Source organism: Leptodactylus fuscus, chromosome 1 (genome assembly GCF_031893055.1).
Source record: "Leptodactylus fuscus isolate aLepFus1 chromosome 1, aLepFus1.hap2, whole genome shotgun sequence".
NCBI lineage: Eukaryota > Metazoa > Chordata > Amphibia > Anura > Leptodactylidae > Leptodactylus > Leptodactylus fuscus.
The window spans coordinates 112744379-112758373 of record NC_134265.1 but is presented as its reverse complement, the minus strand read 5'-3'; the positions used below and the strand labels follow the sequence as shown (position 1 = coordinate 112758373).

Here is a 13995-nt window from a genome sequence, read left to right as displayed (position 1 = left end):
AAACATAAATTTGCAAAAGGGCCTCCTTTTTGGACTTGCTTCTTTTTCTGTGTTGATATTTTCATGCTTCCTCAGATGTGTGCACATCCCCTTCCATGCGGTTGCCTTGCACAGCTGAAAAGCTTGAATGAAATGAAATGAAATGAAAATGTCATGGAGGCCCTCAGAGGTAGACCATTTACATACCTCCTAACCATCGTGGAGTCAGCAGAACAGTTTCAGATTCTGGGTCCTGTCTCGGTTGGCGGGAGGTATGCCCTGGTACCAACTCATTTGCGTCCTCTCCGCAGACAGCTCCTGCTTCACCATTGTACTGTATGTGAAGCACATCCTTGAGTGATACAGTCCCAGGAGTTCTAGGTGCAATGTGATGACGTCACTCACATCGTGTCCCTAGCTCCTTGACTTTTATGGAGCAGAGGAGCGAGGAGAGGTGAATATCAGTGTTTTTATTATGTTAAAGTATGGGGGCAAATGGAACATTAAACTGGGGGGGGGGGGAATGAGGGGAGGACATTAAACTGGGGGACAGATGAAAGGGGGACAATAAATTAGGGGCAGATGAAGGGGGATATTAAATGAAGGAGGGTCATTAAACTGGGTGCAGATGAATGGAGTTCATTAAACTGGTTGCACATGAAGGGGGGACATTAAACTGGTGGCAGATGAAGGGGGTTCATTAAACTGGGGGCAGATAAAGGGGATTCATTAAACTGGGGGGCAGTTGAAGGGGGGCTTTACACTGGTTGCAGATGAAGGGGGGACATTAAACTGGGGGGCAGTTGAAAGGGGGCTTTACACTGGTGGCAGATGAAGGGGGACATTTAATTAGGGAAGATGAAGGGTGGCATTAAATTGGGGACTGGACTGGTGGGAGATGAAAAGGAACATTAAACTGGGGGGCAGATGGAGGGTGACAAACTGGGGGTAGCTGGAGGGGCACATTAAATAGTGGGAGTTGCTGGATGGAGACAATAAAGTGGCAGCAAATTGGAAGGGGATATTAAACCATGAGAGTAGCTGGAGGGGGACATATCTGCCTCTAGTTGCCCCCAGTTTAATGTCACCCTCCAGCTACCCCCACAGTTTTAATGTTCCTCTCTAGTTGCCCCCAGTTTAAACTGGAACATCAAGAGAGGGACTTCATACTGTGGGGAAATTGGAAGGGAACGTTATAATGTGGGGCATATAAAGCTAGGGTGACTGTAAGGAGCATTAAACTGTGTGGGGGCACATGAAAAAATGGATGAGAAAGGGCCGAGTCAATATAGAAGTGGATGTCCCTCTTTCCATCCTTTGAAAGTTGGGAGGTATACATTTATGATGTCATGCTAGGGAGCTTCATTGTGACACACACAGTGTTCCACCATACAAATTAACCTTACCGTTTTGGGTAGGGTCTGCCATTTTGGTTTTCTGTTGCCAGTATGCTCTCATCAACAGCCTCCATTTGCAGCTCACAAGAGGGAAACAAAAGCATACAGCATGAAAAATAAGCAGACAAAAGTCTGTCAAATCAGGGCAGCGCCAAAATATCTAGTGTCACACCCTTTGATAAGGGGGAATGATAATACTCAGTTATCAGATGATTTAGAATTATTCAGAAGGAGTAACAGAGGAACAACACAAAGCATTGCACATGTACATAAACTGCAGTAACTGTGTGTGATTCTCTCGGCACCGCGGGTGGCACAGCAGTTATTACACTCGCACTACAATCATTTTACTATCTCATTTCAGCATTTATTGAACTTGATGATATTATGCTGCAGGCTTCCATACTCAGCCAGCAATTGGTAATGGCACTGTCAGGATTCCTCAATGCCCTGGCTACATGAAATCATTGTATCTTCTGCCACACAAACCATTTAAAATAGGTGGATGAGAAATACGTGGAATCATTAACCATACAACTATCCATGTGACTGATGTAAGAGGCTTTCTCTCTCCAGTTTGTAGCCTTATTCAAATGTAATTTCAGGTTACGCTACGTTCACACTAACACTTGCTCTTTGTTGCTAGAGTCCATCAGGGAACCCGAACAATGGAGAGGTGGACTAATAAAACAGTGGTTACAAATGGAGTCTGGTGAACACCATTGGCCAGTGTTCATTGTTTTTAAACTGTAAATGGCAGATGAAAAAGTCTCCAACAGAGACTCCGGCACAGATGTGAACATAGCCTTACTGATCAAGTCATGGCAAATTTCTAGGATATGAATGGTGGGGCTCTGAACACTTAATAGTTTCTATAACACACATAAAACTAAATAGGGAGAGCCCACCTCTCCATTACTGACTCGTGTGAATGCAACGCCTGCCAACAATTCATTGCATGGGACAGGTATTGAGTGACCTGACCACTGTTCCCACAAATAATCCCAGAGGTGTGACCCACAGCTATCAAACATTCATTTCTGGAATACAATTTTGGAACCTTGTGGTCTCTATTAGAGATGAGCGAACACTAAAATGTTCGAGGTTCGAAATTCGATTCGAACAGCCGCTCACTGTTCGAGTGTTCGAATGGGTTTCGAACCCCATTATAGTCTATGGGGAACATAAACTCGTTAAGGGGGAAACCCAAATTCGTGTCTGGAGGGTCACCAAGTCCACTATGACACCCCAGGAAATGATACCAACACCCTGGAATGACACTGGGACAGCAGGGGAAGCATGTCTGGGGGCATAAAAGTCACTTTATTTCATGGAAATCCCTGTCAGTTTGCGATTTTCGCAAGCTAACTTTTCCCCATAGAAATGCATTGGCCAGTGCTGATTGGCCAGAGTACGGAACTCAACCAATCAGCGCTGGCTCTGCTGGAGGAGGCGGAGTCTAAGATCGCTCTACACCAGTCTCCATTCAGGTCCGACCTTAGACTCCGCCTCCTCCGGCAGAGCCAGCGCTGATTGGCCGAAGGCTGGCCAATGCATTCCTATGCGAATGCAGAGACTTAGCAGTGCTGAGTCAGTTTTGCTCAACTACACATCTGATGCACACTCGGCACTGCTACATCAGATGTAGCAATCTGATGTAGCAGAGCCGAGGGTGCACTAGAACCCCTGTGCAAACTCAGTTCACGCTAATAGAATGCATTGGCCAGCGCTGATTGGCCAATGCATTCTATTAGCCCGATGAAGTAGAGCTGAATGTGTGTGTTAAGCACACACATTCAGCACTGCTTCATCACGCCAATACAATGCATTAGCCAGTGCTGATTGGCCAGAGTACAGAATTCGGCCAATCAGCGCTGGCTCTGCTGGAGGAGGCGGAGTCTAAGGTCGGACCTGAATGGAGACTGGTGTGGAGCGATCTTAGACTCCGCCTCCTCCAGCAGAGCCAGCGCTGATTGGCCGAATTCCGTACTCTGGCCAATCAGCGCTGGCCAATGCATTCTATTAGCCCGATGAAGTAGAGCTGAATGTGTGTGCTAAGCACACACATTCAGCACTGCTTCATCACGCCAATACAATGCATTAGCCAGTGCTGATTGGCCAGAGTACGGAATTCGGCCAATCAGCGCTGGCTCTGCTGGAGGAGGCGGAGTCTAAGGTCGGACCTGAATGGAGACTGGTGTGGAGCGATCTTAGACTCCGCCTCCTCCAGCAGAGCCAGCGCTGATTGGCCGAATTCCATACTCTGGCCAATCAGTGCTGGCCAATGCATTCTATTAGCCCGATGAAGTAGAGCTGAATGTGTGTGCTTAGCACACACATTCAGCTCTACTTCATCGGGCTAATAGAATGCATTGGCCAATCAGCGCTGGCCAATGCATTCTATTAGCTTGATGAAGCAGAGTGTGCACAAGGGTTCAAGCGCACCCTCGGCTCTGATGTAGCAGAGCCGAGGGTGCACAAGGGTTCAAGTGCACCCTCGGCTCTCCTACATCAGAGCCGAGGGTGCGCTTGAACCCTTGTGCAGCCTCAGCTCTGCTACATCAGAGCCGAGGGTGCGCTTGAACCCTTGTGCACACTCTGCTTCATCAAGCTAATAGAATGCATTGGCCAGCACTGATTGGCCAGAGTACGGAATTCGGCCAATCAGCGCTGGCCAATGCATCCCTATGGGAAAAAGTTTATCTCACAAAAATCACAATTACACACCCGATAGAGCCCCAAAAAGTTATTTTTAATAACATTCCCCCCTAAATAAAGGTTATCCCTAGCTATCCCTGCCTGTACAGCTATCCCTGTCTCATAGTCACAAAGTTCACATTCTCATATGACCCGGATTTGAAATCCACTATTCGTCTAAAATGGAGGTCACCTGATTTCGGCAGCCAATGACTTTTTCCAATTTTTTTCAATGCCCCCAGTGTCGTAGTTCCTGTCCCACCTCCCCTGCGCTGTTATTGGTGCAAAAAAGGCGCCAGGGAAGGTGGGAGGGGAATCGAATTTTGGCGCACTTTACCACGCGGTGTTCGATTCGATTCGAACATGGCGAACACCCTGATATCCGATCGAACATGTGTTCGATAGAACACTGTTCGCTCATCTCTAGTCTCTATGGAAATATTGTCTCTTATATTGTCTCTGTATATTGTCTTTGTTTTATTGTCTCTGTATATTGTCTTATGTCTATATATTGTCTCTGTATTATTGTCTCTATGTATTGTTTCTGTATATTGTCTATACAGTTATGGGCTCCTTGTATCCTCTTAAAATCTCACCACATGGCACCCCCTGAAGTCCATCAGTAATTTTTAGCCATGAAGTTCATTAGCTTTAGCATCTGCCCAGTATCTAATAAACCGTATACACCTGCTGTTAAGGTAATAGGGCCACCCGCACTACTGAGCCCCTTTGCATCTGCACAGGTTGCACCAATATGTCTGCCCCTGATTTACAGGCTATATTAGACCTAAGGACCACTTGCAACCCTTGGCTCATATTTTCTATCAATGAATTATATAGTTTACGTGTAGAAAATATATAATATTCAGACCCTATATGGTAACATATAGTATGCATAATGACCTTACATTACAAGTAACAGGGAAGTTGTCATTTGAGACCCCACAGTGTCATAAGCCGACCACCAGACAGATTTGCATATTCTTCCCACCACTAGTATAGGCAAACAAAACACAGACCAGGTAGTAATTTGATGTTACCCTTTTATTTCATTTCACTACTTTATGTTACTGTCTCTTAACAGGTGGCTTTATTCAAGTTTTTGTAGCTAGGATTGTATGGAGCCTTTGAAAAGCAGATCGCAGCAGCTCGATCACAGTTGCAGATAAACTGGGAACAGGCATCACTATAAGCTGTTGGAAGACACAGAGAATAGCGAGAAAACAGGCGTTACACTATGGAGTGTACAGAGCTAGAATGCATCTAGTACTAGACATAAGATGTTATGTATGCTGATGGTTATTATATATGTGCAGCCCCATGTGTTGTATCCGTGCTGTATCCCAGTACATTGTATATTTGTGCGTAATGATTGATTCTTCATAAATCTAAAACATTTCCTTAGGGTTAAAGCAATGACAAATGTTCACACTAAACCTGCTGCAGACCATTAGGCTTCTCCATGGTAAATGGGCCCTATTGTCTACAAATGGAGAAGATTCAGGGTTGTTGCTACTGTCACTATAAGTGGACATCCTGTTAATGTCACTCCAAAATAACGGTCAGTCCTAGGAGATATGAGGAAGAACCCAAGGTTCATAGCTAAAGACCAAGAGAAGGTTTTACAAATGCTAAAAATCCGTGTTCACGTGTCCACTGTAAGGGTGCATTCACACTACGTTTACGGCAGCTTATTCTGAACGTAAAACACGTTCAGAATAAGCGGCGTATAAAGCAGCTCCATTCATTTCTATGGGAGTCGGCATACGAGCGCTCCCCATAGAAATGAATGGGCTGCTTCTTTCACTGCGAGCAGTCCCATTGAAGTGAATGGGAAGTGCTGGCGTATACGGCAAGCTCTGCTCATGCCGGAGCGTACGTGCCGGCACTCCCCATTCACTTCAATGGGAGTGCTCGCAGTGAAAGAAGCAGCCCATTCATTTCTATGGGGAGCGCTCGTATGCCGGCTCCCATAGAAATGAATGGAGCTGCTTTATACGCCGCTTATTCTGAACGTGTTTTACGTTCAGAATAAGCTGCCGTAAACGTAGTGTGAATGCACCCTAAGGAAGAAACTGAAGACTGGTGTTCATGTAAGAACTTCACAAAGGAAGTCACTGCTGGTATTGCTTTATACTTCGAGTGTGTTTGTCTAGAACTGTAACAGTCAGACCACGTTTCTTCATAAAACCAGCTCATTTTCAAAGGATTCACTTACTTGTCTTTTCACTGTAGGTTTCTCCTACTGTAGAATATACAACTTGCATCTGTTAAAATATATCACTATTCCATATAATGCACTAATATCATACTTACATGTACAGGTTATAGATGTTCCTGAGCAGGTAAAGTCGTAATTTTTGGTGTATGGATTATCTAGAAAGCCACTACAGGCTGGGTATGTTTTGACTTGACCGTAGCAGTTGTCATGGGTTTGGCAGCATCTGTAACAACCATAGAAAGAGTCCATTTTTGACATTGTTATTTGCACCAATATGTGAAGTTTCTATTATATATATATATATATATATATATATATATATATATATATATACTAGCTGCTACCCGCGACGTCGTCTGCGGTGATTGTAGAAGTGTGTAAATCGAGTCGCGGGTGAAATTTTACAATCGGGTTTATGCGGCGTTAACGCCGCGTACACGTGACCGTAAACGCGCACTGTAAATAGCGCGGCACAAACGCTCCCGTAACGTGGCGCGCGGCGTAAAAATAAGCACCAAATGAGCACCGCGTTACGCCATGTGAAAGGACCCTTACACGTGTATTTGTAGACGTGTATTTTCAGTAAATACATGGGTGTTTAGTGGGTGTGAAGGAGAGCAGGGGGTGCGCAGAATAATCCAATGCATTGCAATAGTAATGTATTGCAATGCATCCTAATAGTGTGAGAGTATGCAGGCGTAATGTTTAGTTCAGTTAGTAAAGTGGGGGATTTCGGAGGCGGGGATAGGTAATGTGTGTTTCACAGTATTGGTTTTTTGTTTTGTTTTTTTTTTTTTTTTATTTTAATGCTAATAAGGTTTGCAGGCTGCATCCAGCAGCTTGCAAAACAATACCGTTGTACACCAGCAGGGGGTGTCCTGAACAATGCAATGCATTGCAATCGTAATGTATTGCTATGTATTGCATAATTGTGCCAGTGCTATTGCAGGCTACATAGCATAGCCTGCAGCAGCCTGGACACACTGAGCTGTGTGGGAGGAGTGGGAGAGCTATAGCGGCTGCTATAGGAACCTTCGCGGCGGCAGCCTAGCCCAGTGTAGGCGGCGGAGATGAGCAGGAGGATGCCTCCGCGCGAGGGACAGACGGGAGCCGCGGGACAGGTAAGAGAAGGCGGCGGAGGACGCAAAGTTGGCAGGAACCGGAGACATGACGGGGGTAGCGCAGTGTATGCGTAATTGTGTAAGGGAAGGGCTATGGCGTACGTGAACTTACCAGTGTCGAGCTGGTGGATGGATCGTGCAGAGGAAACAGCAGGGAGGTGATAGCGGCGTCGGGTACTGTTGCGGGCTGGAGGCAGGATTTTGTGTGCTGCGGCCTAAGGTGGAGGCGCAAAATGGTGGCGTGCTGGAAAGATGTTCTTTATGTGTGCAAAGTGCGCATGCTCCTGTGAAGATAGTGGAGTAGTGTGGTGGGCGGTGCCGCGGATCCTCCCAGCAGTGAGGGTTGGCAAACATGGCTGGTCCGGAGAGTGACAATGGTAGCCTCCTGCAGTATGGTGAAGGTGAGGGTGAAAGTGGGAAAGTATAGGTGAATGTGAGTGTGTGGGGTTAGGGGCTAGGCTGTAGAGGGTAATGTGAAGTTTAGGGGCTTGCTATGGTCCAAAGTGTGTGAGATTGCAGAGATGGTGATGTCAGTTTGTTTTTTGTGGGGTTCGTGTGGAAAACGTATGTGGGTTATTGTGTTCAAAAGTAGCCTATTGCGCAATCGGGTGTATTAACTATGTTTGTGGAAAATTTCAGCCAAATCGGTGGAGCGGGTTTTGTGTGATTGACCGCCAAACATCCGAACATCCAAAGTCACAAACCCACAAACTCACAAAATTTCACATTTATAATATTAATAGGATAAAATATCAGTTTTAAATATATCATAGGTCTTCCTCTTTCTCTTCCGTTTTTCCTTAGCTGCTATGGACTCCTAGTATATCTTCTCTTCTCAGCATATGTGTGTCTACGTCTGTATTATATTACTCTGTATTATCCTGCATCTGTATTACTATGCTGCTGTAACATGCTGAAATTTCCCCAATGTGCGATTATTAAAGGATTATCTTATCTTATCTCTTATAGGTGTAAATTTTGGCAAAGTATGTGGCTGCCACGTAGAAATAAAGAGATTGACAAATCTGATAGTAGCAAAATAGGTAGCAGGGAAAACACTACTGTAATGTATCTGTCAGTGCAATCCACTCACGTGGTATTTAGGTTTACCTGTCCAGAGCATCCTTGGGAGTCCCTTGTCCTCCGAGTCCACAGTAACATCCATAATCATTAAATTCCATTAGGGGAAAACTTTGAGGAATGGCACATTTGATCAAACTGTGAAACTGCCAGAGTGCCCGATTGTTAGGAGAGGCACAGGCACAGGATACTGGGGCAAAATGATAAAGGGTTACAATAGAAGTTAAAAGACTTCAGATTACAGCAATGCTAATCTCTACACAGCCCAAATCAAATCCATATTTAAGCTAAAAAGAGAAAAGCTGGTCAAAACAATGGATTCTGACCCTTGCTATGAGGGTTGTTGATCATCTCTGCATATACTTACAGCCCATGTCTGTTGACAACCATTTTATAACATATTAAAAAAAATCGAACAAATCTCAAACATGCGCTCGAATTGTGGCTGTATGACAATCAATATCACACAAGACACTCAATAGTTGTATGGTAGTATAATGCCATCTGTTGGACAAAGTATTACTCCTGCAGTCATGTTTAATTCACGTTTTATTGATATTTTTGTTTCTTTTAAAATATATAAACTATATACAAAAATCTGACAAGGATAAGGCTAAAATCTTTCAGGGATCCTGGAGCACAGAACATGCAGTCCATTCTGCCAGTATCTTGTTATAGAACAAGAGGAACTGACTAGATTGATGTAGAGTAGCAACGATTCAGTAGAACTTGTGACATATTGTCTGAAGTTCATAGTCTTTATACTTAGGAGTCCAGTGGGCGGTCCTACTCCTCAGTGATTGACCAATAAATGACAAATTGCACTATAACTTTTCCTATAAATGACACATGAATCTTCTCAACACCTATTCTATGGTATGCTAACGTATGACTGCATTGTACATGTAAATAAGAGTCTGCATTCTTCAGGCCTATAAATCTAAGTGTAAAAACCACAATCACCATTTTTTTTCAAGTAGTCTTCCATAGCAATTCTAGCTATGGGTTGTGGCATTCCTGTGTTACTCCTCCTAGAAATATATGAAGAAAGTGAGGACAAAGTGTTACCAGTCGGGGGCATATCCACACATATTGTGATAGTGTATGCAGTGCTGCTAGTCTCAGTCTGTGCCAGTTACACAATCAGGACAATGATAACACCAGACAGTGAATTCACAGATATTCAGGTGGAATGCCAAAGGATACACCGAGTACTAAGAAAGTTATAAGTTCTATATTATAGTACTATATACACATGCTTGCAACTCAGATAAACAGGAGAAGCCTACCTGCCAGGAGAACAGCAAGGAATCGGAACATCATGGCGGTAGAGACTCAGTGCATGCTTTAACCCTACCTCTTTATATAGGGAAACACTGACCTTCACACTTCAGGGACATCAAGTTCAGAAAACAGGCTGCTGCCAAGTGCACATTTTCTCACTTTAGATGTGATAGTTAGCAGAAGTTTGGCCTTCAACTTGTTTTTTTTACTTACTAGAAGTCCTGCATTTTTATAGGAAAAAAGATAATTTTTTACCTGCAGTCTGCTTATTGTTCTAGAATAGCACACTAAGTTTTACTGTCTGTCTACCATTACCAAAAATAAATTTAGGCTAACCCCACAGGAAGTCCGGCAGCAAAAATGCGCTGCAGGAAAAACCGCAGTGGCGACGCATTGCGGTTCTATCCACAGCGCATTAGACAGAAAGTTTGCAGAGTTTTCCTCTGCGGACTTTCTGTTACAATAATACCTATGGGGAAACCGCGGCATTTCCGTAGGTATAATTGATATGCTGCAATTTCCAAAACCACTCTGGTTATGGAAATCGCGGTGTGTCTGCACCACAGATGGATTCCAGAAGTTTCAAATAAAGTCTATATGCTTGTACAGTATTACATGTGGATATGAGTACAAACTGGTTACACTGACCTCAATGCAACCAGATCCCTTATGGCTTTCTTCTGTTTCCAGCATTCTTTCAAGCTTCTCACCACAGCATCATTTTAGTAAACATTTTTATTCATTTCTATTTAGCATTGCTTTTGACGGAAGATTATTTTTCATGGATTTTATTTTGATTATGAAGCCTCAAATGACGATGCAGCCAACCTACGTTGGTAAATGAGACAGACAATAAAATGAAGTATTGTGGATTCTGCACTAAATCAAAGAATGAATTGTAAAAGACCACAGAAGAAAGACATATCCAATATCCAACACAGTCTTGCAGAAATCTTACACAAGCGGTAATTTCCTTTTGGTCCCTTCCATTGTTGTCCAGCAGGCAACTAAAAGGGCAGTGGCCAATGGGTGAGGAGGCTACCTGCTGCAGACACTTGCTTTACAGGAAGAAGCAGGCTTTATATATTTCATTGTAATATGATAATAGGAACCAACTATAAGGCTGAAGAATCATGTGAAAACACAGGGTTTTTGCCATGGCAGAAACACTGTAACAAAAAAAACGCTGTGTTTGAGGCTGGAGCCCCACATAGTATAAGGGCCGCAATTCTCCCATTTTACAGTATTTGCATGCCAGTGTCCTGCTTGATCGCGCTGCAGAGTCTACAGTGGGAGATTCGGTGGCAGAACCTGCAGTACAAGACTTAGAATGATCAGCCCCATTGTATATCTGCTTCGGCATTCCATCACCAGCTTCATGGGGCTGGCATTTGGTGAGGACTCTGAGACAGAAAACTGCCTCAAATTCCTCTCCAAACATAGTATATAATTTGTTGGTGCTGTTCATGGATTAATACTATTTGTTGGGTCATGGCATATTGATTACTATTATATTTTGATATCATCCACTATTTTATGAGATAAATATATTTTAATATGGGTGTTGTTGACATGTAGCCCCCTATGTGTGCATTGTATTACATATCATATACAGTATATGTATTTTATTTCCCCATTTATCACGACCCTTGTTTACTTTATGAATTTTAAAGTGTCTCTGTTACATGTTGTTTTTAACCATTATTTATCCTAATAAATATGACATTTACATATTCTTATAAACTTAGTGATTGTCTCTTTCTTTAGTAAAATAGGTGTTGTTACAAGTATAAAGTGAGCCTACCTAGTCTGTAAACAACACATTATAAGTAAACTGTCAGCAAGGAATGTATATGTAAAGTACATGCTGGTCTGAGTCACGCCACATGCGATATCCTCCCCCATTCCAATAACTAGTAAGATATAATACTTTAGAAGATATGGACTCTATTCTTGGAGCTGAATACGTTTAGAAAGCTGGTGTGACTTAGGATCTAATCCTCAAACCATAAGTGCTGTGTGGTGGTCTTTGGTCACTTATCTTATTGTTGTTGACATAATAGACTTATCTGTCCCCAAACCATCTGGTGTCTGGTATTCTGGTTCCCAGTTCAGCCTATCAATGATCTTGCCATTTTTTTTGAGCCAGTCATAATCAGTATTACTTCACCTGACCTCACCAGGCCTACCTCCACTCCATCCAATCCTCCTACTGTATATAGGGAACTCTTGAATTGAAGCCGACACATGAAATCCTATATCCCCTAACATACCCCACATTATATCTGTGTTCTTTTATTTTCCAACACCCAACTTTTCAGAAAAAGAATAGTTCAGTTTCTGCCATTTTGGGAATTCCTTGTTCCATGATGCTTTGCACAGTCATTACTTTGGAAGGTCAAAGGTAACTTCTATCAAAAGCTATGGCTATATAGATTATTCCATATTTGACGCAGAATGCATTTGAGCAGACTGTGCACTATGCAGAAGCTTTCATGTCATGGGCATTGCAGGCCAAGGCTAAAAGGAGCTAAGATAAGTAAATAGCCTCACATCATGTACACTCAGATTTAGTGACAATAGCAGAATACACATGATTAAGGAGAATTATTGTATTTTATTTATTGCTGTTTCTTTCTTGGATTCTCATAAGACTGTTAATTCAAACATTTAATTTGTGACAATTTAGAGTATTAGAGACTGTCTTTGTGTTCTGGATCAATAATATATGCAGTGACTCTCAAATATATAACAGACTTTTTCTGCCAAATATTTCACTGTAAGGCTATTGTCACACAGTTTTTTTGTTGCAGATTTTGCTGCAGTTTTTTGAGCCAAAGCCAAGAATGGCTACTAAAGGAATGGAAAATGTATAGAGAATTCTTATGCTTTCTGCCCCACGGGCCGGAAACGCCGACTTTTACAGTATCTACAAAGTGGATGGGATTCATATGAATCCCATGCCCACTTTGCGTTTAAAACTGAAGCATGGACACGCTGCGATTTCCAAAACCAGGGCGTTTTTGGAAATCGCAGCATGTCAATTATATCTACGGAAACGCTGCTTGCTTTCCCGTAGATATAATTGTAACAGAAAGTCCGCGGAGGAAAACTCTGTGAACTTTCTGTTCAAAGCACCGTGGGAAGAATCGCGATGCATTCACACTGCGGATTTTCCCTGCAGCACTTTAGAGCTTCAGAACGTCCCATGGGGCCTTAGCCTAAATCTGTAGCAGTTGTGGCAACAATAGGACCTGTCCTAAGTTTTGTGTCAAGCTAAGGCTGTGTTCACACGGGGTATTTTGGACTGGAACCTTAGGCGGAGGACGCCTCAGGCTCCAGTCCAAAATATGGGTAGCCGTGACTGGATGCTGGTGCAGTGCATCGGCATCCAGTTGTGCACTCTGCTCCGGATTAGGCCCAATGAATGGGCCTAGTCGGTAGGAGGGAGTATGAGAATGAGCATGTCCGTTCTTTATTCCAGGAGCCAGAACAAATGGCTCCCGGGAAAAAGAACTGACCAGCTCCCATTAATTTCAATGGGAGCCATCTTTTTGGTCAGGATTTTGAAGCGAATTCGGCCTCAAAATCCTGACCAAAAAACTCCATGTGAACTCAGCTTCACACCCCTCCACACAAACTTGTGGAAAATATGGTCGCTTATATGGGGCCGTAGAAAAGAATGAGTCAGTGTGCTATCCAGAAAGCAAACAAACAAAACATCATACTTACCAAACTTACATTTGTGTGAATGTAGCTTTAGCCCATTTTTTTTGACAGATTTGCATAAATCATGACTCTTCATGGAAGGCATGGCAGTGTTATGGTCAAATTCGTCTCAGTTTTTCATCCTGAAAAACTGGATTCATTATATGGATTCACACTTAACAACTATATGACATTGGCAGAACTCTGTGCCCTGTATATTACGGGTATTGGAAGCAACCATGCACAGCTGATCTGTTTAGGGGCCAGCTGTCCACCCCCCACCAATCAGACATCTATAGTCTATTATAAGAATAGGACATAAAGAAAAATCCAGGACAACCCCTTTAAGGCAAGAGAATGGTGATGAAGGCAGTACATTTTCAGTGCAAGACCAGGGAACATGAAGCATGATAATCTGCTCTAGTGATAGGAAAACCATGTTATACAGTGTCACACCAAACCCTGTAAAAGTAGGAGCCCATTGGAGAAGGTGCAGATTTGGGGACCT

The 13995-nt window shown here is 43.2% G+C and overlaps 1 protein-coding gene across 1 annotated transcript; it reads right to left on the bottom strand.

Annotated features, from left to right (window-relative positions):
- Positions 1–5150: 5150 nt before the first annotated feature.
- On the bottom strand, positions 5151–8761 carry PLA2G1B (phospholipase A2 group IB). The gene is made up of 3 exons (XM_075262719.1): positions 8526–8761; positions 6390–6517; positions 5151–5266 (listed from the first exon to the last, which is right to left on the bottom strand). Exons 1-3 carry the CDS (start codon positions 8594–8596, stop codon positions 5151–5153), a joined length of 315 nt encoding a protein of 104 aa, XP_075118820.1. The 5' UTR covers positions 8597–8761.
- Between the last annotated feature and the right edge of the window lie 5234 nt (positions 8762–13995).